The sequence below is a fragment of the Larus michahellis genome, chromosome 1 (genome assembly GCF_964199755.1).
Source record: "Larus michahellis chromosome 1, bLarMic1.1, whole genome shotgun sequence".
Taxonomy (NCBI): domain Eukaryota; kingdom Metazoa; phylum Chordata; class Aves; order Charadriiformes; family Laridae; genus Larus; species Larus michahellis.
In genome coordinates this window covers 114,900,995-114,925,453 of record NC_133896.1, presented here as the reverse complement: position 1 = coordinate 114,925,453, position 24,459 = coordinate 114,900,995, and the positions used below count along the sequence as shown (strand labels likewise).

The 24,459-nt window shown below is 40.2% G+C and overlaps 1 protein-coding gene across 4 annotated transcripts in view; it reads right to left on the bottom strand.

Annotated features, from left to right (window-relative positions):
- Positions 1 to 4,112: 4,112 nt before the first annotated feature.
- The window catches only part of CHODL (chondrolectin), a 34,374-nt gene continuing 14,027 nt past the window's right edge, over positions 4,113 to 24,459 (bottom strand). The window contains exons 2-8 of one of the 4 annotated variants that reach the window (XM_074572852.1): positions 15,447 to 15,759; positions 14,520 to 14,677; positions 11,178 to 11,225; positions 10,581 to 10,664; positions 8,815 to 8,917; positions 6,325 to 6,403; positions 4,113 to 4,651 (exon numbers count right to left, since the gene is read on the bottom strand). In XM_074572852.1, coding sequence (XP_074428953.1) covers positions 4,649 to 4,651; positions 6,325 to 6,403; positions 8,815 to 8,917; positions 10,581 to 10,664; positions 11,178 to 11,225; positions 14,520 to 14,677; positions 15,447 to 15,759 — 788 coding nt within the window. In that variant the 3' untranslated portion in view covers positions 4,113 to 4,648. The remainder of the gene's footprint in view (positions 4,652 to 6,324; positions 6,404 to 8,814; positions 8,918 to 10,580; positions 10,665 to 11,177; positions 11,226 to 14,519; positions 14,678 to 15,446; positions 15,760 to 24,459) is intronic. The other 3 variants (XM_074572851.1, XM_074572854.1, XM_074572853.1) reach the window with 3 other exon arrangements.

Sequence of the window (24,459 nt, the reverse complement as noted above, 5' to 3'; positions counted from 1 at the left end):
TTATTCAAGCAATTATAGATATGTGCTGTGTACACCCAAGCACAGATTCACAACACTGCAACTTCCTCTCATAAAAAGTAATGTTTAAAAACATCTGACAATAATGAGTATCAGCTATTGCCAGTGAATAAAAAGGAACAGGGTTCCTTTGATACATTACATGCTTTTTCTGTACTGGTGACTTTTAATACTGATTTTATGCTTTATATAAAAACTATCACGACAGCCCATTACAGCAGTCTAAAGGGGAAAGAATATGAAGAACAAAAAAGTGGGGTTTTTTTTCTCTTCTTGAGCTCTTTTCTAAATAGGTTTCTATTAAAATATAACTACCTACTTGTTGAAATGCCTTAAATTCAATGGTGTCTTAGTGTTTGTGTAATATGATGCATTTCTTTTATTTCTGTTTTCAGCCCAGTGTGGGAATCTAATATATTTTAATTCCAAAGTTCTGCATGAAAATACAAAGTGCATTCTAACTTACTGTTTATGTGTATCTACACACGTACATATAGATGTATGATTTGTGTAAGGAGCTTCCCCACTTGGTGCTTACAACGCTAAATGCAGATAGGAAGTGCTCAAAATACAAGGCTGGCTTACAAACACAAGTTGGCAGTCACCGATAAAAAAAAATATCAAGTCTCAAACTGTTTTCAGGTCTTCATAAGCATTAGCGGACTAGGTCCAGACCAAAATATTTCGCGTTATCAACACATCTGTGACCACAAGGAACACAGGCAGGGGTAATTAAGCCAGAGAGAAGAGAAAAGGTGTTTTAGACACCTTCTGCCATATAAACCCCCATAGTTTTTAACATCAGAATGTTAAAGCTGCAAATCCTAGCTTTCACAGTGGACTACTGTTTCTTCCGTTACTCTGCTTGAAAACAGTCACCGAAAATAAAGTGCGTTCTGCTATCAGTATAAATTGATTCCGAGGAAGCAATTACGTTAAAATGCTTAATTAAAATGCAACATGATTTCTGCATTATTTACCATACATCACTATCATAAATGGTGTTTCAGTCTGTTAATGAAATATGAGACCCAACTCAAAGCAGATACAGTCACTAGAAAATGTGCTTTCCAGAAATACAGTAATATACTTTTATTTGTGTGTATTTTTTGCTTCCCAAAATGCAAAGCATAGATGTATTTTGAGGTATACATTCATAAACCACCCCCTCAGACTAAAAAATTTCATATTATGAACTCTGGTATAGAAACATATATGTAATATAGGCCAGTATAATTAAAAATATGCATTTTATTTCAACTAATTTTTGTCTAGATAGAACTAACGTAACTTGAGCTGACCACGTTCTAGCCTTCGTTCAGCATCCATGACTTCAGTTGCCTGCATATAAACCTGTGGAGAAAACAGTTATTACTATGTTAAAACACGTGGGCAGCATAGATTATTTTCGGTTGAGTCACAGAGCCAAAATACTTTGAAATAGAGGGTGGAAACCTGATGTTGACTTACACGTGCCTGCAACCAAAAAACTTTAAAAGATTAAAGAAGGAAACAAGAGCTTTCTCTCTCAGATGCTTGTAAGAGGCCAAGATCACTAAGGAAAAAAAAATAAAAATCTGTTCCCTGGGGAAAATAGGGGTGGTGGGAGTATAATGCCATCCATCTGAGGACTAGCTAAGGTTTACAGTTCATCCTTCAGTTCCTCCCCTCACCTACAGCTGCCATTTGGAAGAGATTTAGAGAGGCAGTGAGCAGAAGGGAATGTGGTCAGCATGAGGGGACCCCATAGCTGTATGTAAAAGTCAACAAGCTCATTTGAAGTGGCTCTAGTTGATGAAATCTGACACCTGAAATTGAAAATAATTTTCCTTTCTCCATTCTGTAGATTTTAATGTGAATATGAAGGACAGAGAGGGTTGAGGCTTTTTGTTGGTTGGTTGGTTGGGGTTTTTTGGAGCACTTTTTCTTTTTAAATAGCAATTCTGTTTCCACTAATGGACCATGATGCGTAAGTACCTGTTGTTGTTTTTCTGGATTCTCTAAGCCCCAACAAAATCCAAAGGAAATACCAGCATAAAGTCTAATTTCTAGGTATTCTCTCTGCAAGTGTGCAACACACCTCTTTCCCCCTTTCCTCTTTTACCCTTACTCCTATCTCCCTTTTGTGGGGGGAAATAAGGGAAATAAAGATGAAAGAATTTGTGTATGTGTAGGATTTGTATGTTTTGCATGGAAAAGAATCACCAACTTAAAGGTGGGAGTCATTAGACTATAAGTTTGATCTGTGCACCATTTGCAGTCTTCTAAACAGGATTCTTAAGTGTCTTTAGATTTCACCTGGTATCTAGGAACAACATCCTAAGCAAAGGAAATACATGGAAGGAAACTACTTCCTTCCCCTAAGCAGGTGATATGATATGGAAATATTTTGTCCCAATAACGAATATTTTTTATTTACATATAGAATCTGAGTACATTATAATAAAAGATTTGCGTGCCGCTTCCCATTCTTCCGTCACACAGAGTTTGACTGGTCCATGCTGGTAACTGCCCAGCAATCACCTTCACCCCGTAAGACAGGCATCTAAAGGTATTTGCATCTCTTAATTGCTGCACAGAAATCACTTTTGCTGCATTAATCGTAATATTGATTGCTACATCTTTATGTGTCTTTTGGAATCCCAAAGTACGAAGAAATAGTTAATCCTTCAATTAAGTTAAAGGAAGTTTATCCTCCAAGACGATTAAAAAGAACTAATTCTTTTTTTTTTTTACCACAACCGTTCCCAAGAAAGAGGACTCTCTTGCCCTCCGTTGAGTTAAGCAGTGCTTAAGTCAGGAGAAAAACAATTCTGGTCTTGGTGACCATGCAGGATCATAGTATTTTCTCTCTATTTACAATCACTACGAAGGAAAATAAAGTACGGAATCAAGCAAAGAAAGAAGTTGTGACTGGAAAAACTACAGAGTATTTTAAGTAGGAATAGCAATACTTCACCTGAAGTACAGAGGACGGCTTCTTCAAAGAGGGAGTGAAAACATGGCCTAACAGCAACGTTAAGATGCTTCCAAGAGTGCTTCAGCAATAGCATTGCACAATTTGTATTAGCGGTATTGAACTTTTAAATGCTTTTCCTTTACTCAGAAACATTGATACACATTAGTCTCTGAACTCCAAGCTGTGGTCAACATCAGCTAGCACAGCGTAGGCAACCCCAGGAGTAACACAGTTCTGCTTCTGTCCATCGCTCCCCAGCTTCCACCCAGCGGTAGTTTTGAATCTGTGGTAATGATGTAGCACCAGCTAGGTTGAACTCATGCTCTTGAACGCTTGCTGCAACTGCAGCAGAACCCCTTTTCACTTCCAGCTCCAGCACCGGGCTGTCACCAACAAATCAGCCAGAGTGCCATCGCTACCACCCCAAGATCTGCTCCCAACGACTGCTAAAACCATTCTCACAGCGCAGAAAGCCCCTAAGCAACCAAGGAGAATGGACGTTAATGACGTTAATAATAACCCTAAAAGACGACTTTAAATGCATCAGGGTTACCTCTAAATCTTTCTATCAATTAACACAATTAACTTTTAGCTTTTCTAACACAATAACTATTAGCTTTTCTAGCTAATAGTCTGAGTAATGCTGGGATGAATCTATTAGTGCCACTTCCAAGAAAAGCCATTTGTCGTCTCTTTGATCCAACATTACATTACTCCTAACAAACCTTTAGCTGTATTTAAATGATCTTTGATTTCTTTTTAACATAGATTTACTGAAACAAGTAATTTTAATCTTAAATTCTTTCCCGTTGTGATATTATTTTTTTTTTTTCCTCAGAAAAGGTAAAAAAAAAAAAATGTTTTACTTAAGTAATGGCTGCCTTCAAAGGACATCTCATTAATGAGGTATCACTTGCCAAGTTACTTGTGTTGACCTTGAATGTGTCAAAAAGTTATGGTTATTCCCTGGCAAAGTGGATTCATTATATGACATCAAATGATTTTTTTGTATCCTTGAATTTTGCCACATCAGATCGATGTCACAACAAGGTGGCTATCTCTGCCAGCGTCCGTGTTAATATTTAATAATCAAAAGCTGTGTTAAGTGTGCAAATAAATACTAAACAAATATTTTGTATCAAACGTTTATGCAAAGATAAATAATTGTTACACTGTAAAATTGTCAGTTCCATTTACAGTACATCAACTAGGTTACAATGCATGAGAGACTAAAGGAAACAAAGAGGGTTTGTTTAACTACAAACAGTCTTAAAACTGATACATTGTAGATATTTCCCCATAAAAACTTCAAATGCTCTGTTCATTTCATTGCTCACATACTAGCTAACTTACATCTCTTAGCAAAATAAACACATACCCTTTATTTAGCATGGCATAGTTTGTTACTGAATTAATAACCAAACATTATATAAAAGTGATCTGAACATTTGCCTCAAGGGGGAGCTTACAGTTCATTCTTGTAGATCCTTTGCATTTTCAAGCCATTCCAAGCCAATGTTCTTAGACGACATCATAATACAGCCTGACTGCAAAATGTTATTTTTGCCTTGTTTTCAGTCAGTAAATCATTATACCTCCATGCTACTGTCCTTCCTAGGCGTCTTTGAAATCCATAGTGTGGACTGGTTTGGACTGGTTTTTGTTCTTCCTTTACTGCAAGATAAAAATATAAACTATTTTCAGTGCACGTGTGCCTTAGCAGTCCTGATTCAGGTTCGTGATCAGACCTGGGTATGTCCTCCCCTATCGGAAGGCCATCTTTGTTGCTGTCATAGCATGGGTTCCCCATCCACAAAAGGGCCGTGGCCCATGCTGCACCAAGCACAGCACCGCAGCGGTGGGTCGAGGTAAGCAACTGCTACCAAAGTTACCAGACCACCCTGCTTAGCAGCGCTCCTCCAATGAACTGAAGTGACCCGGACCATTTTGTTCAGGTTTTTTTATGGTTTTTTTCCCCCCCCCTTTTTTTTCAGTTCACATTCATCCACACCTGCTCACAGAGTGGTCCTTTCAGAGAGGGGCGTGGACACTGTTTGACCAGGGTGGTGGGAGGCTGGGTGCTTGCCTTGTCTGGGGGGACTTATGGGGGATGGGGGCACACACGCTCCTGAGCCCATGTCCGACGTGCTCGGGGTGCAGCCCACCCACCCCGGGGGGCTACCGCAACCCTGCCCACACACATCCTGAGCCGCATCCCCGTCACCGCCGTACATTAATGGGTGACAGCATCTACTGGTACACCAGAAAGCCTCTTCCCTTCAGGTCTTGACCTAAATTCTAATGGAGTAATGGCACATGAATCAGACTCCTAGCAATGAATGACTGGTGGAAAGCTTCCTTAGACCTAGTTTTCATTCAGAACTGTCAATAATAGGTTTTGTGTTTGGGTTTTTTTTAATAAAAAAGATAAAACTGGTTCCAAAACTACAGCAAAAATGATCTGTCTGATCTTTACAGGGAGCCCTGAGGTACTCTGTAAGTTGATGTTAGTCTTTCCACATGGTTAGCATCTCTGCTACAGCTGCCACAACACACCACCTTCCCTCACTTAGATGGCAGATGACAGTACACTGCAGTTTGCTGCAAAGAAAAGGCACTTCATGAGCCACTGTAGCTGCATTTCAACCACAATGTTTTAGTCTCTGGCCAGAATATTTCACACTGATGTTTTTTCCCAATTAAGTAAAAACCAGAGGAGGAGAAGTAGCCCTACATAATTCTGTAAGTTGGAAACCTGAGAGTCAAGATCCCAACAGTCCTATACGTTCAGTTTTACTCCTTTCCTGGTGCATAAATGTAAGCGAGTCTGAGTTGATTTAAAATGTATTTTGAGGGAGCTGGACGGTACAGTAGTTTTTAGTCCCTCCAGACTTACCTCTGAAGTCCTACAAAGTAATGCATTATGTACCTGAGCCCATTGGAGTAATTGAAAAGACTCCCATTGGTTTCAGTGGACTTTAGATCAGGCCACAATGCTATAAACAAAGCAATTGCAATGAATCAAGTAGTCTCAGCACTTCTTTCTTTAAGAAACTGATTCACTACTTCCTTCCAGATTAATGCAGTAAAATCAGGCATATTTTGTAAATTAATGATGAAGTTCTTTGAATGAAGATTCCTTGCCACACAGCAGGAACAATTTCTAAATACCTTGGATCAGAACTTTAGCTGTATAAACTGAATTTTTCTTCAGTGAACCTATGCTGATTTTCAACAGCTATACATCTGGTTCGGGAAACAGGTTTTGGTAAGAAAGATGCAACAAATAGCTTGAGCATATCGCTGTTTTGACCATCAAATGCAATCATAGAAACTGAGAGATATACCAGGTTGGAATTTAAACTTTCTGCAAGGCATTCAGATGATAATGGAGATGGGTCTTTGAAGCAGTTTCTCCTTGCTTCCCTGGAAGAAATGAAAGGGAGAGCATCTAAGCATGAATGAGCTGATCATTTCTAGTAGCTACAGGGAAGATGTTTTGCTTTGCCTTATTACTACCCTTTAAGAGCCCAACGCCAGGCAAAATTAGTCATGACCTTTCAAGCTAGGCATGTCCTGGTTGGCCATGGATTGTGGCTTTCAGAGGAAAGGTCACCATGTTGTGGAAGCCTAAAAAAGAATGAGAAGTCAGGTTCATTTGGAAAGTTGGGGATCCCTCCTTCCCCAGCAGGACAGAATCCTTTTCCTAAAGCTCCAAAATATCCAGATAATCAGTTCAAGTGGTTGCCTCTTTTTTGATTTGCTTTTTACCCAAGAACTGTGTATTTGTGATGAACCAAAATGATTTGCAAGGTAGGTCATATCTGGAAATATAACTGAAAATAGATGTGGAAACATTTTTTAAAAACAAAGTTATGTTTCAACAGATAAAAAAGAAAATACTTCATTTTTTGTCATACTAGAATATCCTCTTTTGATTTATATGAATCTTTGGTTTATTTTTTTAAATTAAAAGCTTTGGTACAAGCCAAAATGAACATTCTGAAAAAAAAAATCTGTTTTGATTCAAATCCATTTTCTCCCTGATTTTTGTATCATTTAATCTACCAAACTAATTATCTAAGACAAAGAGTACAATCTTCCAAGCTGAATTTCCAATATCATGTCATGCAACTTTTAAGTCTTGGAAGTTCAGATGAATTACTTCTGGATGAACTGCTATAGCATCAAAGGCCTGATCAAAGCTCACTGAAGTCGACACTACTATTTCTATTGATTTCAGTGGGCCATGAATCTCTCATCGTTTTCCCAGGAGTATTCGAGAGCTGAACCTTTTCTCGGGAGAGAAAGAGCTACTAGAAAAGATATGAACACGTATGTCATACTTACCAAGAAATCCAGGTCCACTGTAATAAGGGTTCCAGCTTTAGATTACGTATATCATTGTAATTGTTATACATATGATTCCTTTATTACTCTTTTTGCTTTGAGTTTCCAACCTTCTACAGCCCCAGTGTTGAGGCTTGGATACAACCTTTCACAATAACGAATTTACCTGCCATAAGACAGGTTGGAAAGTGCACATTTTCCTTTTCTTTATAGGAAAGTGCATAACAAAGACACAATCTACTTTACGATGAAGACCTCATAATATCTTTGTGTTCACTTCTTTCAATGAGACACATCACTAGGGAGTGCTGCAAACATCAGTCTGCGCTCACTCATACAGATATTAGCAGTGTTTGGAGTGTTTTCTTACTTGAAATAAGGTATTTCAGCTATTTGCAGAAAATGCAAAATAAAAACCACAAAGAAAAAGTAAAGACTCAAAGTAAGGAAGATTTTTTTTTTCTAATTTCCTAAAACAGTGGTGTCATATTCCTTACTAGTATTCCTGCTCTTCAAGAGGGATAACAGCTTGTGAATCTGTTTATCACTCTTGCCATTTTGCCAAAATAGTGTTTATACATAAGACATATTTCACTTTAAACTTTTCTGGATTGCATTAATTTGAGAACGCTTCCTGAAAAAAAAAAACCAAAACAACCACAAGACCTGCAGAATGAAAGATATCCTTAAAATTTTCAGAAAGATTAGTTCAGAAAAAAAAATATTATATGTTGTCATATCTTGGTATATCACATTTTGAGAAAGATAAAAAGTTCCAAGAATTTTAAAATGTGAATCAAAACATATCCTTTTCCATAGACTGAAATGTTTCTTATTTGCATAATAATACAACTGTTTGGTACTACATCTATGTACACATGTCTATTTACTTTATGCATCTTTTTTTGACAGATACATGGTGTACAAAGGAGTGGCACTGGCGTGTGGCTCAAAACATGGTTTTGCTTTCTGTTTTTGATTTATCTGCTCCAGTGGCTCATCTGTCATAGGTATAAGATGTGCTCTGGAACAGCATTAAACAGCTGCTGGCCCCTTGGGTTTATCCTTCAAACAAATGGCACTTTTGGTCAGAAACTGAGGTGAGTTCTTGAGTTCGCCCTCTATCAGTGAGCACCCCAGTGTTATTCCCCAAACCCCAGGTGCTGTGTAGGTGCTAATAATGATGGAAGAGGTGAAGGAAAATTGCTGCCAGTAGCTCAGCCTATCAAATGGTCAGCAAAGATACCTTCTTCAGAAAGAGATGAAGTCATAGTGGCAATATACTTTGAGAGACCTGGAACTATTTCAGTGCATTGCGGAAAAGCCTGATGGTGAACGTTCAGCTGTAAACGACTTGGATTTACCAGATGAAAAGATGCTTAATTGCATATATGGGGACAGACGTAAGCAGTCCTTCAGTATGAATAGCTTGCCAATGGAAACATGAATTCTGCATTATAAAACCATTTTGGATTAGTATACTTTACCTTTTATGAAGCATCTGGAAACAGCAAGTCCCAAAAGCCACTAGTATCAACAGCAGTAATGGTATAGTGGGTATTACGACGTAAATTAGGTTTGGAATTATACCTACAAACCAAAAAGTTCTCATTAATGTCTCCCATGTTGAAATATTCTTAACCATGTGAGTAAAAATCTGGATTAAAATATCAGAAACACGTTAAGTTACACAAAAGAACACTTATACATTTCTTCTATAGGAAGAGCTCCAAAAGATGACTCAGCAATATCAAGAATAAAATAGCACTTCTCCAGCAATGTTCAAAACGTATCTTAAGGACTTAAATTCTGACATTTCCAATTTTGTAATTGAAAACTCAAATATTTAAAGCGAGTACATTTCACAGCCTATTATTTTTACAGGCCATATAACCTGTGTACTCAGTTGCCCTTGCATGTTGGATTTCCATGCGTGCAGGACCACAAAAGGAACAAACCCAGCTCTTGTGTCCCCATTCCCCTTAAAAGGCAAAGGTACACTTTCCTTGACTAATGAGGAAAGGGCTAAAGGTGCTCCCCTGCAGGTGTCTGGGCCAAAGGAGTGGGAAAACGTACAAACTGAGACTATTATCTACCTAGAATAGAGGATGGGGTCTACAACTTCCAGAATGGGTCTGCCTGGTTTTCAGTAACTATACGCCCATGTTTTATAAGAGTATACATTTAACATACAAATTGTGGGGACTTTCTTACCCGTTGTCCCCTTTTGAACATATTTTCACCAGCAAGAATAAATGTGAATATTCAGATTGGGTTTGTTTATGAGTTTTTTAGATACAGAGTCTTTGCATGGTTTGTATAAACAGGATTATTGATTTCAAAAAAACAGTTAATTAGTATATTCATTCCTCTGGAGTTACAAACAACAGGAACATCAGTTAGGAAAATGGCTCAAATCCAGCCAACAAGAGTGGAAAGGGAGTGCCAGTTTTCCATAATCCCATACTGTAATCCTGTAAAATCCTGAGCTGCTCCTCAGAGATGTTAAATTCCCTGAATTAAGGCCATGCTACAACTCGTCATGAACCACAGGACTCTGTTAAGGACATAAATTGCAAAATGAAGTAGCTAGGAGCATTACAGCAAGCTCTTAGGCAGCGGGTATCCATTTTCAAAATACCAAGAGCCTTCTCTGCTAGAAATCTCAGCAAAGCCCTTAACTCCCTTTGGCATGTGGTATTCCTTAAAACACAGAACGCTCAGGGGAGCTATGTCACAGTCCTCATTCTGCAGACAACGGAAAGCTTTATGCCCTGCCTGCTAGAAAATATTCATTTGTGCCGTTTTTGTGAGCCCAGGTATCGGATATAAAAGATAATGTATGCACCATATGTTTGTACACAACTTGGGGAAGAGGTGGGGAGGAGATGGAAAGAGACAAGGTTACCACAGCCTAGAAGGTGACACTCCACAGCTGGGTGAACACCGGTGAAACCTTGTGTCTTGACAGAGAGTCACCAGGGTCAGAGACAATGGTGCAATTTCACGGACTGTTAACCTGTAAATTTGGATCAAAGTTTGGGGAGATATGGAAATAATTTGTTTCCACAGTTACAAAAAGAACTGACTAAAACTCTTGAAATGTTATTCAAAAGTATACTTTTTCAGGGCACTTCCTGGGGAAATAGACTGCTTCCTCCCACTGACAATAATGGAAGCTGTTAAAGATTAATTTAACTGACTCCACTGTTAATATTTTTACCAGAACAGTAAATTCATATGAACATATTACCTGTTTCAGTTGCAATAACATGATACTGATCTTCTGGTTTGCTTGTGTCATAAGGATTTCCTGCTGGCACTGTTGGAAAGATACCTGAAAAGGATATCAGACATTTAAAAGAGGGGTAGACGTAGTGCTTAGTGATATGGTTTAGTGATGGGTTTTTGTCAGAGTTAGGTTGATGGACGGACTAGATGATCTGAAAGGAACCTTCCAACCTAGGCGATTCCATGATTCTGTGATTTTATGAAAACAGTGAGTACAAAATATGGCTGTTATGTTGTTAAATAAATTAATAGTAATTATATCTTAATTGACATTGGAAAAATTAACATTTTCAGGCTTGATTAAACTGATGGATATAAACATATAGAAAAGATTTTATTCCAAAATTGGGATTACATCTGGAACAAGAATGATGAGCAGTGCTATTCTGAACAATAGCCATATATTTGTAGTTATTGCTCTCTAAAGGATTCATTTTTCACATGTTCCAGTTCTAAACTGTGTCTGTTAAACTTGAGTAATTTTGGAGGTTCTTGTAAGCTATCCTTATATTTATGTATTTACCATTGCAACTCAATTCGATGTTACAAAATTTCTTACCGTGATCTGGCTCCGCTCTGTCCCCTAATTCTTTTTCTAAGACATTATCTGTTAAATCAATATTTGAAATCAATTGTTAAAGAACAAAAAGTGTGTGCAATAAAATAGATGTTTTCATTGTTTTGCATGCAGTATCGCAGAGATACATTATCCAAAAACAATAATTGACTAATTCTTTAACATTTAATCGTCTTACCAAAGACTATTCGCAAACTAATGTCAAATCACTTCCAGTTCATATATTTTCAACACTTGGAAAAGGGCTATAGCTCATTCTAGTTCCATTTCTTGGTGGCTTCTCCTAAATTACTGGATAAATCACCGAATCCCTTAATTTCTTGTGCTGAATAAAACTCCTAACATATTCAAAAGTTCATTTGTGCACACGACCCTAAAACAATATGAGAGGAAGCGCTTTTGATTAATATTTAAATCTTACGCACATTTTCAAAAATACGCTTACAGAACATTGGCTATGAAGCAAAACAAAGCAGCACAAGTTTTTGAGGTTAGATGTCAGCTTCAGGTAGTTTGGTTTTGTAACAGGCAGCCCTACAATACTAATCATGGGAAGCGGGTTCTAATGCATCACGTATAGAAGTGAAGTTACTGGAAGAGGAGTGATAGTATCGTATTTCTCATAATGCACCAGAAACTAGAGAACCACCTCATGGCTTTGAGCTGTATTGCAGAGGCTTGCTAGGGATATTGTTACAACAAAAAGTTTACAAAGATTACAGAACTAATTACCTCCTATTGGCCATAGGAGTGGAATCTGCACGATTGTTTGAATACCATTCCTTTATCGTAATATCATATTAACAGAATAGCGCTATGAGCCTGCAGTTCCAAGTGTCCTGATAAGCACAAAATGCTGGGAGAAATCGAAGAAGCAATAAAGCCTACCAGAACAAAGGCAATTCCTTCATCTGATAAAAACTGGCTACGCTTGGCCATATATAAAGAAAGATATCAAAACAGCACAAAGAACTGAGTGCTGGCTCAAGACAGCAGAAGAGATGAGTTTTTAATTTGATTGCATAATCAAACCTACAGGAGCTGGACAGGAACTAAATGTGGTTGCAATTACCAACTATAATTAAATTAAAGATCGCTGAATGATCAATATGATCTAAAGCCAGACCGAACATTGCAACAGTAAATGCTGTCAAGGGAGGCAGTATAAAAGGGGCTTAGAAAAAACTCAAAGGGACTACCAGAAATATAGCTGCTGCTTGAGTGAGACTGCCTGACAAGGGCTGCCCCGAACTTGCTGCTGACACAATTGGATGTAACTTCATCGTGGTCACCTACAACCTCTGCGTTTTGGCCTATGACTGGTATCGCACACCATATACTCAAAACAGACGGGAAAGTTGTGAAAAACAATATACTCGGATAACAAAGCGAAATTCAATAAGCATGTGGCACCTTAATACTCCCAGTAAAATGGTTGTATTTTGTATTGCAAATGGCTGACGTTGAAGCTATTACAGTGATTGGGGGCGGGGGGGGGAAGGTCATTTGTAATTCTCACTAGTTTTTAGATAGCAAATGTAATTTTCTTACACTGTGGCACTTCCCTCAGGCAGTGAAAGAAATGTCATATAACTATTTGTATACATTTCTGCATCTACTCTTCTGCCTGTGATAGAAAAATACATTTTGGGAGAACAGTCTGTTTAGCTAAAGAGCACAATTCCTACAGCTTGAAAAGCAAATAGCTACAATTCAGCAGTACTCTATCTAGCTGCATAACAATGTCAGTCCTAATAATAATCTACCTATATATTGTTTGCCTTATTATATGCCTCATTATACACTACTAATCTATCTCAACATAGTGAAAGAAACATAAATTCATTTTCATTGTTACTGTTATCACTTTGTTTTCTGCCAATCCAAAATACCTGGCATTTTTTCAGGAAAAAAAATCTTTAACACGTCATAATTAGAATGGTAAGTAATTCTTTATTACAGAATAATTATTTCACTTAAATTTGTTTATTTTTAAGGATATGAAATATACTTGAAACTGAGCCCTTTTCATCAAGCCTGCATTTTCTGACATAAAAAATGTTGCTATTTTAACAACTTAAAACATTTTTATTGTTTTCTCCTATTTCAAAATAACTGTGATCGGTTGTAAAAGTGATAAAATTGTATACATCACAGTTCCTTGCAAGGCCTGTGTGACCAAGGTGATAACTGATCATCATGAAACAGAAATAATCACCAATAATTTTAGAAGGAGGAACAGATTTGGGGGGTAGGATGAAATGCGTGGGTATATCAAGCCTTCCAAGTATTTAATATTTGCTTGCAATATTAATTGCCATTAATATCTGCATTAAGATACTAGACAGTGAGAAAGCTATCTATCCACCAAAACTGAAGGAAGAAAATAGTCTGGATCTCTACAGACAGACCGTTCCCTACAAAGAATGTGATTATTGCTGGGTCATGAGCATGGAGAAAGCAGGTAGGAAACTGCAGAACTGGGTAGATCAAATAGCTGCTAAGAGTAGGATTTCATATGCATTCTGACTTTCAGCTTAGTTTTTGAAAAGCAGACACCATAAATTATTTAAAATTATTTCCATGATCCTGCTGAAAGACATGTTTTCATTTACTGTAAGTACCCCCAAAAGTAGAAACTGTTACAGGCTCAACTTGAAAGTTTACTTTTCATGTCCTTTTTCTGTTTGCACAGAGTTCTAGTTTATAGTTCACATTTCCTCTACTGACATATACACAACCTATGTCATGTCTGGAAGTACAGCCAAATTGCCTAAGACCTGGCTTTTCCTGTCACCATCTGAACTAGTGTGCGTCTGCTTTTCCTATCGATAAATCTACATGTATGAGTGCAGAATTTTCTTCTTGCTGTTCTGGAACTTCTTTCTGTAATCCAAAACTGTTAGAAACAGCCATCACACGTAAATTGGTATAAAACGTCAGAGGTCTGCAACTACAAGGACAGGGTAATTTTTTTTTTTTTTTTTACAGTAGGACCAAGAGATATCTTGGTCATCCTACTTGATAGTGAACAAGGGAAGTAGAAAATGGCCGCTTAAAACACTTTTTGGAGAACAAAACGACTAGTGAATGAATTAAAGTAAGTCTGGGAATGCATGATAGTGAAGCTAGCCTTGAAAACATTCTTACTGGATACAGGTATTTTTGCTTAAACTACCAATAGATTTGATTTATTACATCCCTGTTAATGTTAGCTCAGCCACTCAGACACTGAAGGAATCGGTACCACAGGCCACAAGAAAGAGGCAGTTATTTTTCTAAGAAAGCGTCCCACCTGTGAAATGTAACTTGAGTTTCACCTACCTGGGCCATACTTGCAGATAAAATTGTGCTTCATGTTGCATCTGTCATCATTCCACTGATAAAGGTATGGCCCTCCCAGACCAGGGTTTGCAGTCGGCTGATGATACATCACAACGCAGGCTTCACTTCCACAGGAAGGCTCATCTGTATACCAATTTCTAGTGGTACACAAAGAAAAACTTTCAAATTTTGAAAGTAAGATTCATCAGGAAGCCAAGCAAAAGAGTTTACATCAACGAAAACTAGTCAACTCCAATGGCCCCGTCCTCTTCAAAGATATGCGGCACTTCCCATAACTCCTTCATGAAAGGAGTTTAGGGGCTGGGCTCCACATCTCTGGATCTTAAAAAAAAAAAAATCTGAACTGCCAAAGCACTTATGCAGAAATAACACTATACTGCTGTTACCTGTTTTCCTTCCTATCTGTCTCTTACCTGTCCCTTTGGCCTGAGTCCTGTGAGCTGCTGCTACTCCGGCCTTTTGCTTAATCAGGAAATTAAAAGCTTTTCAAAAGACAGGGTATAAACAGAGCCATTTACACTAAGTAACATGCGTTAATTTACTTGCTGGCTGGCTCCCTGATTCGAGGTGGCCAGAGTCTTGCAGAATTTGTCTGCGTGCTTTCAGACCACATCCCAAATCCTCTCTGTGGGGCATAAAAACCTCCGAAAAGCCATACAAAGGCAAACTCCTGAGACGAAGCAAAGAAAATTGTAGGCTGAAGCTACACTATGCTGTCTTTTTACAGCTTCAAATTCAAAACCCTGGCTGCCAGCTCCCCTGTTGTCTGGAGAAGTTAAGGAGTCGTGTTACTAACTTCTATGGGGCAGCAAGTCTCCAAGCTTCTTTATAGAAAACTTGACTTGCCAGGCATTTCGCTCTCCATTTCTTTCTACGAAACCTCAATAACCAGTTTTACAGACTTACCTGAATGGTGAAATACTTCCATCTGCCCACTTGTAGAGGTTGGGGCAAGGACTTGAGGTGGCTAGTTCATTGCCACTTCTCCACAACCCAATCCAGAAATCACCATCAGAAATCCCGGAGCCCGATTTGGTAAGGTTTTGCAACATGTTTTCTATTAGTTGCTGCTCAGCTTCGCTTTCCAGGCTCAGCAAAGCCCCACCATCCATTTCACAAGCTTGGCGGGCCTCCTCAAAGCCCACGCGTCTAGACAAGTCCTGGAAATAAGCTAACTTGTAGCAAGAATGCTTGAGACCGCCATAGCACACCTTCTGACCTGAAAAACATCAAAATGAGAGCATTTAAATTATAACAATGAATAGCACAACTGAAAACAAAAAATAGCACAGCGTGAATACACTGATGGAGAAGAGTAGTTTTTTTTTTCTTGTGCCCCTCTCTGAAAAGACGATGATACAGTGATACTGCTGAAAACATTAACTTTTATTTAAATTGCAAATATCATACAGTTCATGGTTATCTGTGGCTTTCTTCCCAAGGCCTGTGAAACTCTCCAAGACACTGAAGACTCTCACTAACTTCTAGAAAAAAATATTCTCCTCTTTAATGACTGTACCATCAGGCCCCTCTGTTAAAGCCAAGATCTGTTTGGATGGTGTTTTCTTAACTATTTCATACTAATGGACCAATTCCACTTCTATTTAATAATCAAAGCTACCTGATCAGAAAAAAAAAAGTTTAAAATTCTCAATTTTAACGGTGGGAAGAAGCTAGCGTTTCCTTAATCCTGCTATCTAACCTTGAGAGGGTGTATTCACAAGGACCTCACAGCTACTCTGCACTACAACGTGCCTAAATGAAACCTGTAAAGGGTGTGTGGAATATGAGTGTCTGCTCCTTTAAGGGTATCTGGTCAACGACTTTTCCAGTGTAAAAATGGATAATAAGAAAAGGAGGAAGCCATAAACAACATATACAGACAGAAACATGACAGAAAAACAGAATGGAGAAAAAAAAAACGCCCAAGAAAAATAATCACCTCGCCAGACACACTAAATGGTGGGCTACCAAGAAACTGCAGGCAAACAGGACTTTGCAAACTGGGGGCTTGGGATGTTGGAGGGACTAAGCAATCTGATGAGGGACCATGCAGGGTTAGGGAACGGGGAGGAACGGACAGAAAGTTGTGTAAAGAGGACTAGTCATATGTAAAACAGGGGGTGTGGGGGGGTCCGGACTTCTGTGTCCCTAGTGACCTTCTATCTCTATCTGCCAATACGGAGACAGGGACTTGGCTGCCTATGTTTATGTTTTACGTGGGTGCTGTTGAAGGCAGTGCCTTGTCTGCGGCAATCCGTGTGGTGGCCCTGTCAGTGACCCGTCTGTCACTGGGATACCTGCTCGGCTGTGCTACTGGTTGAACGAGCAAGGGGGAAAGCAGCAGCCACATCCCACAGCTCGTAGGGCCCAGGTACCAGGGTGGGCACCACGGGACAGGCAGGAGGGAGTCCTGGGACTGGAGATGCTGGAGGAGGCAGCCACACTCTTAACCACCCTTAAACTCCAGATATCATCAGATATCATGATATTATCCAGGTATCACAAAGAAGTCATGTGGTGCTTTCAGAAAGCACTGTATTTACTGGATTCAAACCCTTTTTTTCTTGCCCTTCAGAGTTATGTCTGGAGAAAGAATCAAAAGCCAAATGACAAAATAATGTTGGTTTTTTATTTTCCAGTACTTTGTCTGAGAAAGACGCATGCCTTTTTCCTAAAAAGGAAAAAGTAATTATCATCTTCAACTAGTGAGATTCTCTAGAGTTTATTCAACATATACAAGATGTGGAATGAACAAACTCACTTATCAGCTGCAACTGAACACCAATAGGCTTATCTGCGGACAGGAAAAATGTTCTAAATATATATTTATACAAGGTAATAAGCTAAGTGACTCTTAAAAGACTGAGTTTATTCAGTATGGAACTTTATCATTGGAGAAGAAAAGTAGGAGAGTTTATTTTACTAACTAAGGATTACTGAAGCATACCAAGGTAATAAGAACTACAAGGCACTATCTAGATTTTTTAGAAATCAACAAATTTTATCATTTTACTGGAAAATTTTGCAAGGAAATTTTATTGTACCATGTTAGTTTTGCATTTGAGAATGTTGTATTTACTCCCACTCTTAAATAAACCCAGATACACGACTCTCACATAAATAACCCTTTGGCTTTACCTTTGAACAGGTATTATCCTCTTTTACATTAAAAAAAAATAATTTGTTGCTGTGAAACAGCAACATTATCCTATTACTAAACTGTACTTCAGTTTTTTAAGCCACTGTTTTTTCTATATACATAGAATAAATATACAGGTGAACAAAGAAACCTAAAAGATACAAAAATTTTCACTCTTCTTGCCCTAGTGTTACTTCATTTTCATATTTAATGTCAGAGTAGCACACTTTCTGTAGTATCACAGAATCTTCATGGTTGGAAGGGACCCTTAAGATCATCGAGTACAACCAGACAACCTACAATCTCTGCCACTAGAGCATGCCCTGAAGTGCCAAATCTAGACGTTTCTTAAATACCTCTAGGGATGGTGACTCCACCACCTCCCTGGGCAGGCTGTTCCAGTGCCTGACCACTCTTTCAGTAAAGTAATTCTTCCTAATATCTAACCTAAACCTCCCCTGCTGCAACTTCAGACCATTTCCTCTGGTCCTGTCATTATTCACCTGGGAGAAGAGGCCAACACCTGCCTCTCTCCAACCTCCTTTCAGGTAGTTGTAGAGGGCAATGAGGTCTCCCCTCAGCCTCCTCTTCTCCAAGCGGAACATGCCCAGCTCCCTCAGCCTCTCCTCATATGACCTGGTCTCCAGACCCCTCACCAGCCTGGTAGCTCTCCTCTGGACACGCTCCAGCACTTCAATGTCCCTCTTGTACAGAGGGGCCCAGAACTGAACACAGTACTCGCGGTGAGGCCTCACCAGTGCTGAGTACAGAGACACGATCACTTCCCTGCTCCTGCTGGCCATGCTATTCCTGATACAAGCCAGAATGCTGTTGGCCTTCTGGGCCACCTGGGCACACTGCTGGCTCATGTTAAGCTGGCCGTCCACCAGCACCCCCAGGTCCTTTTCTGCTGGGCAGCTTTCCAGCCACTCTGCCCCAAGCCTGTAGCGTTGCTTGGGGTTGTTGTGACCGAAATGCAGGACCCGGCACTTGGCCTTATTAAACCTCATACGATTGGCCTTGGCCCATCGATCCAGCCTGTCCAGGTCCCCCTCTGTAGAGCCTTCCTACCCTCAAACAGATCAACACTCCCACCTAGCTTGGTGTCGTCTGCAAACTTACTGAGGGTGCACTCAATCCCCTCATCCAGATCATTGATAAAGACATTAAACAAAACTGGCCCCAAAACTGAGCCCTGAGGGACACCACTGGTGACCGGCCGCCAAGAGGATTTCACCCCATTAATCACAACTCTCTGGGCACAGCCATCCAGCCAGTTTTTTACCCAGCGAAGAGTACACTTGTCTATGCCATGATTCGCCGGCTTCTCCAGGAGAATGCTGTGGGGGACGGTGTCAAAGGCCTTACCAAAGTCCAGATAGACAATGTCCACAGCCTTCCCTGTGTCCAGAAGGCGGGTCACATGGTCATAGAAAGAGATCAGGTTGGTTAAGCAGGACCTCCCTTTCCTAAACCCATGCTGGCTGGCCCTGATCCCTTGGCCGCCCTGCACTTGCCATGGGAGCTCACTCAAGATGATCCTCTCCATGATCTTTCCTGGTACCGAGGTCAGGCTGACAGGCCTGTAGTTCCCTGGATCCTCCTTCTGACCATTCTTGTAGATGGGCATCACATTAGCCACCCTCCAGTCATCTGGCACCCGCCCTGTTGACCAGGATTGTTGATAAATGATGGAGAGAGGCTTGGTGAGCTCTCCCGCCAGCTCCCTGAGTACTCTTGGGTCAATCCCATCTGGCCCCATAGACTTATGTGTGTCTAGGTGCAGAAGCAGATCACTGACTACTTCCTCCTGGATTATGGGTGGGTTGTTCTGCTCTCCATCCTTATCTTCCAGCTCAGGAGGCTGAGCACCCTGGGGATAGCTGGTCTGACTATTGAAGACAGAGGCAAAGAAGGCATTCAGTATCTCAGCCTTCTCCTCGTCCTTGGTTGCAACTTTACCCCCAGCATCCAGTAAGGGATGGAGATTCTCCCTGGCTCTCTTTTTGTTGATGTGTTTATAAAAGCTTTTTTTGTTGTCCTTAATGTTAGTGGCCAAGTTGAGCTCCAGCTGGGCTTTTGCCTTCCTAATTTTCTCTCTGTATGACCTAATGAGATCTCTGTACTCCCCCTGAGTTGCCTGTCCCTCCTTCCAAACATGGTAAACCCTCCTTTTATTCCTAAGTCCCATGCGAAGTTCCTTGTTCATCCAGACTGGCAATTTTCCACGCCCTTTAGACTTGCGACACTTGGGGACAGCCTGCTCCTAGGCCTTTAAGATTTCCTTCTTGAAAAGCATCCAGCCTTCCTGGACTCCTTTGCCCTTCAGGACTGTCTCCCAAGGGACTCTCTCAACCAGTGTCCTGAACACGTCAAAGTCTGCCCTACGGAAGTCCAAGGTGGAGGTTTTGCTAACCCTCCTCCTTACATCGCTATGAATTGAAAACTTGACCATTTCATGATCACTAAACCCAAGATGACCTCCGACCACCACATCTCCCACTAGTCCTTCTCTGTTTGTGAACAGAAGGTCCAGCAAGACACCTCCCCTGGTAGGCTCACCTATCAGTTGTGTCAGGAAGTTATCTTCCATGCACTCAAGGAACCTCCTAGCCTGCCTGCTCTCTGCTGTGTTATATTTCCAGCAGATACCCTGCTGGTTGAAGTCCCCAACCAGAACAAGGGCTGGCGATTCCGAGATTTCAGCCAGCCACTTATAGAAAACTTCATCTGTCTCCTCATCCTGGCCAGGTGGTCTGTAGCATACTCCCAGCACAACATCTCCCTTATTTGCCTTCCCCTTCAACCTTACCCATAAACACTCGACTTTATCATCACTGGACTCTAGCTCTATACAATCAAAACACTCCCTAATGTACAGAGCCACACCCCCACCTCTCCTTCCTTGCCTATCCCTTCTAAAGAGCTTAGTAGATTGCATACAGCACAAAAACTGACCAAAGACTTCTCTATATCTGCACAGAACATAGTTTCAAGAATTCACAGAGAATATGCAGATTGTATCAAAGTTGCATGAATATAGGAAGAAAAAAGCAGGATTATCTCATGCCTTTTAGCTAAATCTGAAAGTAACTCTAATTTTTGGGAGCTTTCCACAAGAAAAAAAAGTAAATCTAAATTTTGTTTCCTATGATTCTTGTAATCTTCCTCAAAAAAAAAATACCTCTGAAACCTTTTCTTTATGACACCCTATTAAAGTTCATCTGGGAGAAGGACTGTCAGTAAGTGTCTTTGTGGTCTCATTCTTATTTAGGGTTGGCAAACAGACTTCTGAAAAGCTGCTTGCTTATCTGTAATTAATGTGCCAAAATAATACAGAATTGAGAATAACCTAATGTAAGGACAAGCTTGTGCCACGGGTATCTGTGGAAAAAGCCAGGCTCTGAGATCAAGAGGAGAGCACATTTGGACTTTGTCTGATAATGTCCTGAAAACTCCGTATATGTCCTAATTCCTTTGCTGCCATTTCCCTTTATTCATATAGGTTACGAGCCTTGCTATCAATGAATGCAGTAAGAGCCACAGTCCCAGCTCTCCTAGTCCTTCAGCAATGATGCTGAAGAATCAAGGGGCAGACCCTTTGCTACAGATGGATATGAAATAATGGGTTTCTTCATAAGACTTCTTTGAACAAAAAGCAAAAAACATCCCCCTATTATCAAAGTAAAAAAGTGATAACTCTAAATGCTCTAAAGTGGGAAGTGCAAGGATGAAAGCTGCACGTGAAATCACAGCTCATTTCCTTCATCTGTAATGCTGCAATTCAAATTTTGTTAACATGATCACCACCTTGTTGTTTTTTCCCAGAAGCTCCGTCTCATTGACAGGACAGAGTGCACAGTGAAGGAGGAGCTGCTCGACATTTTAGTCCTCACCACTGGGTGAGTGACTATGGCTTATTGCCAGAGTACACATGTGTACATAACAGTGCAAACATCCAAAGGCTAGCACTGAATTATGTAGGACTCTAATCATTTAGAAGGAAAAGGGACCACACCTCCCCCTGTAACTAAAGATTGGATTGAAAGCATGACTCCAAGATGTATATGCAGTTTTATGGAGAAGATTTACAGAGAGTCCTTTGCTCATTGTCTTGTTCTTTTTATTCCCAGACAGTTTTTAGAAATAAACTCTTTTATGATTCCTTTAAGTCTTTGCACACACTCCTCCTTGACACCAAGTGGTCAGTTATGAGCAAATTCAGGTATCAAAATACCCCTGTCATGATTTCTGTCATGCAGGAACATTCAATCCACTGAGGTGAGTGGCTGGCCGCTATTGACCTCAATTCCTGTGCTGCGCCTCCCTTTCATGGGAAAACAGCTCGCTTTCCATCCGTAACACCCGCATCTGCTCCCCTTCCCCATGTGTTTCTCAGGTGGCTGAAGTGCCCCGCTCACTCTGTTCTCACGCACTGTTTCTGCTTTTCTGTGACTGTCCCAAAACGTCAGTCTGATGACCTCTCCAACTGGACAAACAGGTCCTTGCTGGTTAACTGACCAAGCTTCTTCACGGTACTTATCTTCCAGTCAGCTCTTGCACAGAGACACGTTGCCAAACAGCACATGCAGTTGCTGAGCTGCTGTAGGGCTTGTGTCCATAAGCCATAAGTTGTGCTGTATGCTGGTCCTACACAGAGGTTGCATCAGTGTCGAGGCTCAACTCCATCACCCACACCAAGCTGAGGAAACCAGGTGGGACAGTATAGAGCAGGGAGGAGAAGGTGAGGTGCTTGCGATGCACAGCGGCGGCAGCGCTGTTTGATAGGTGCCACTGCAGCCCCTAATACGTGTCTGTTTTGTGGACCCCGGTAACAGCTTGCCACTGTTGTGCACTCAAAGCAGGAAGCCTCCTTGGAGCCACCCAGAATACAGATGTGAAGGCCTAATCTGTACCCAAGGGGTCATCTGAAAGGGTAACAGAGTTAATACCTTGAAACTTTGTGTTAAGACTTTTTTTTTTCCTAAACTGTTCCCCTAAATCAGTTCCCCTAAACTGATCTGAATTTGAGGATACCATTCTTCTTGCAGATGCTTACGCAGGGTTAAATAACTCTGAAATCAAGTACTATAAAGTGAAAGGATTGAACAAGTGAAAGTTTGTGTACAATCCAACTCCTAAATTACTTCTCTTTAATTTGCAGCCCTCTACACCTGTGTCAAAAGAAATAATTACCTCCTTACAGGCTGATCATTTGTACAAGAACATACCTCTAGAAAACAATAGAAAAAACAGCAAGAAACCAAGAAATATTTATCATTAAGACCCGTCAAATGTGAATGAAGTATGCCATGCGGAGTAGTAAGCTTTCCTGAAGAAGCTGTGAATTTTTTTTGTTCTAGTTAATTTAGTCCCTGCGTTTAGGTAATGACCTACTCTGAATCTTTTCTTTCTTCTTTTGAAGGGGACTTTTATCTGCTGTAGCGGAGCTAGTTCAATGTGTTAATGGAAATCTGCAGTTGTGCCTTAATAGCTGGCAAATCAGTTGACATTTTAGTGCTCTTCTCCGAGCACACTGAGAAGTCAAGTTTTCAAGCTTCATTTTTTTTTTTTTTTTACAGCTTTCACTCACTACTAATTTCTTAACTACAAAGCAGAAATAATTCACCAGTGAAAAAAAATATGTCAGAATAGACCATGTCGTATGGCAACAAGAGAAGTACGGAAACATTAATTATGGGCTATTTTTCCTTCTTCTAACATCTTTGCAGCAGACAAGCCTCCACTGTTAATTCTAAAGCAACATTTACTATTTCAACTGTATAAATTGAATTCCAATTTTTCTGTCACAATTGACTAGAAACACATTTGTAAGCAACTCTATTGGAATGAATCAGGCTAACATACTACGCAATGTGAATAAATATAGGCAAGTTCGGCTTTTATAACCTTTCCACAAAAATCTGTCCTGTGCTGCTTGAGAGATGAAAGAAAACATGAGGGAAGACATTGTTTCACCACAGGGTATCCAGGAAGGCAAAAAAGAAAAGCATGTTATTGTATTTAGTCCTCCCTTCAGCATGAGACCAAAGATCTCACTAATTAATTCAATAAGATGTAAGAACTCATTCTTACCATTTTCCCTTACAAATGCTCAGATAAGCTGAGGTTTCAACCAACCCTATCTGGCTATCCGCAGATGTGAAGGTGGAGTGCTTATACCCTTCATTCATGTAGTGTATCAGTTCCTTAATCCTTGACCCACCATCCCTCACCCAAGCAGAACAGCCCAGACCCCGGTCAGAAGCAGGCAGAGAAATAGCCAAAAACACACACTTGGCTCGGTGTCATAAACCCACATGAACTTTTTCATCAAGAATTGCTTTCTTGCCTGCTGAGGGAAAGTACTGTGTTGAAGCAACAACTAACTGACAAAGACTGTTCCTTTTTTTCCCCATCGCAGAACTGCAACATTGGTTCTCCCCAGTTTCATGAATAAAAGTGTCTCCAAGTTTGTTCTACCTCTCCTGCATACACCAGCCATACAACAAAGCTCTGGCCCTGTTCCCTCAGCCATAGCAGCTCTAGTTGCCTACTGCAGAGAAACTGAACTGTCTGAAATCCCCTTGCACTCACGTTGTCTCACCGCCCCATTAGCTGAAGAAAGCAAGTGTACAGTACTTGGTCTAAGAAGTGCTAGCTACCATTTCCACCCACATGGATCAGTTTTCGCCCTTGAGTGTCACGCAGCAGCTCCATAACAGAATGTTTTGATATCACCATTAAAGCAAAGATAGCTTTTAGTTGAAATACCCA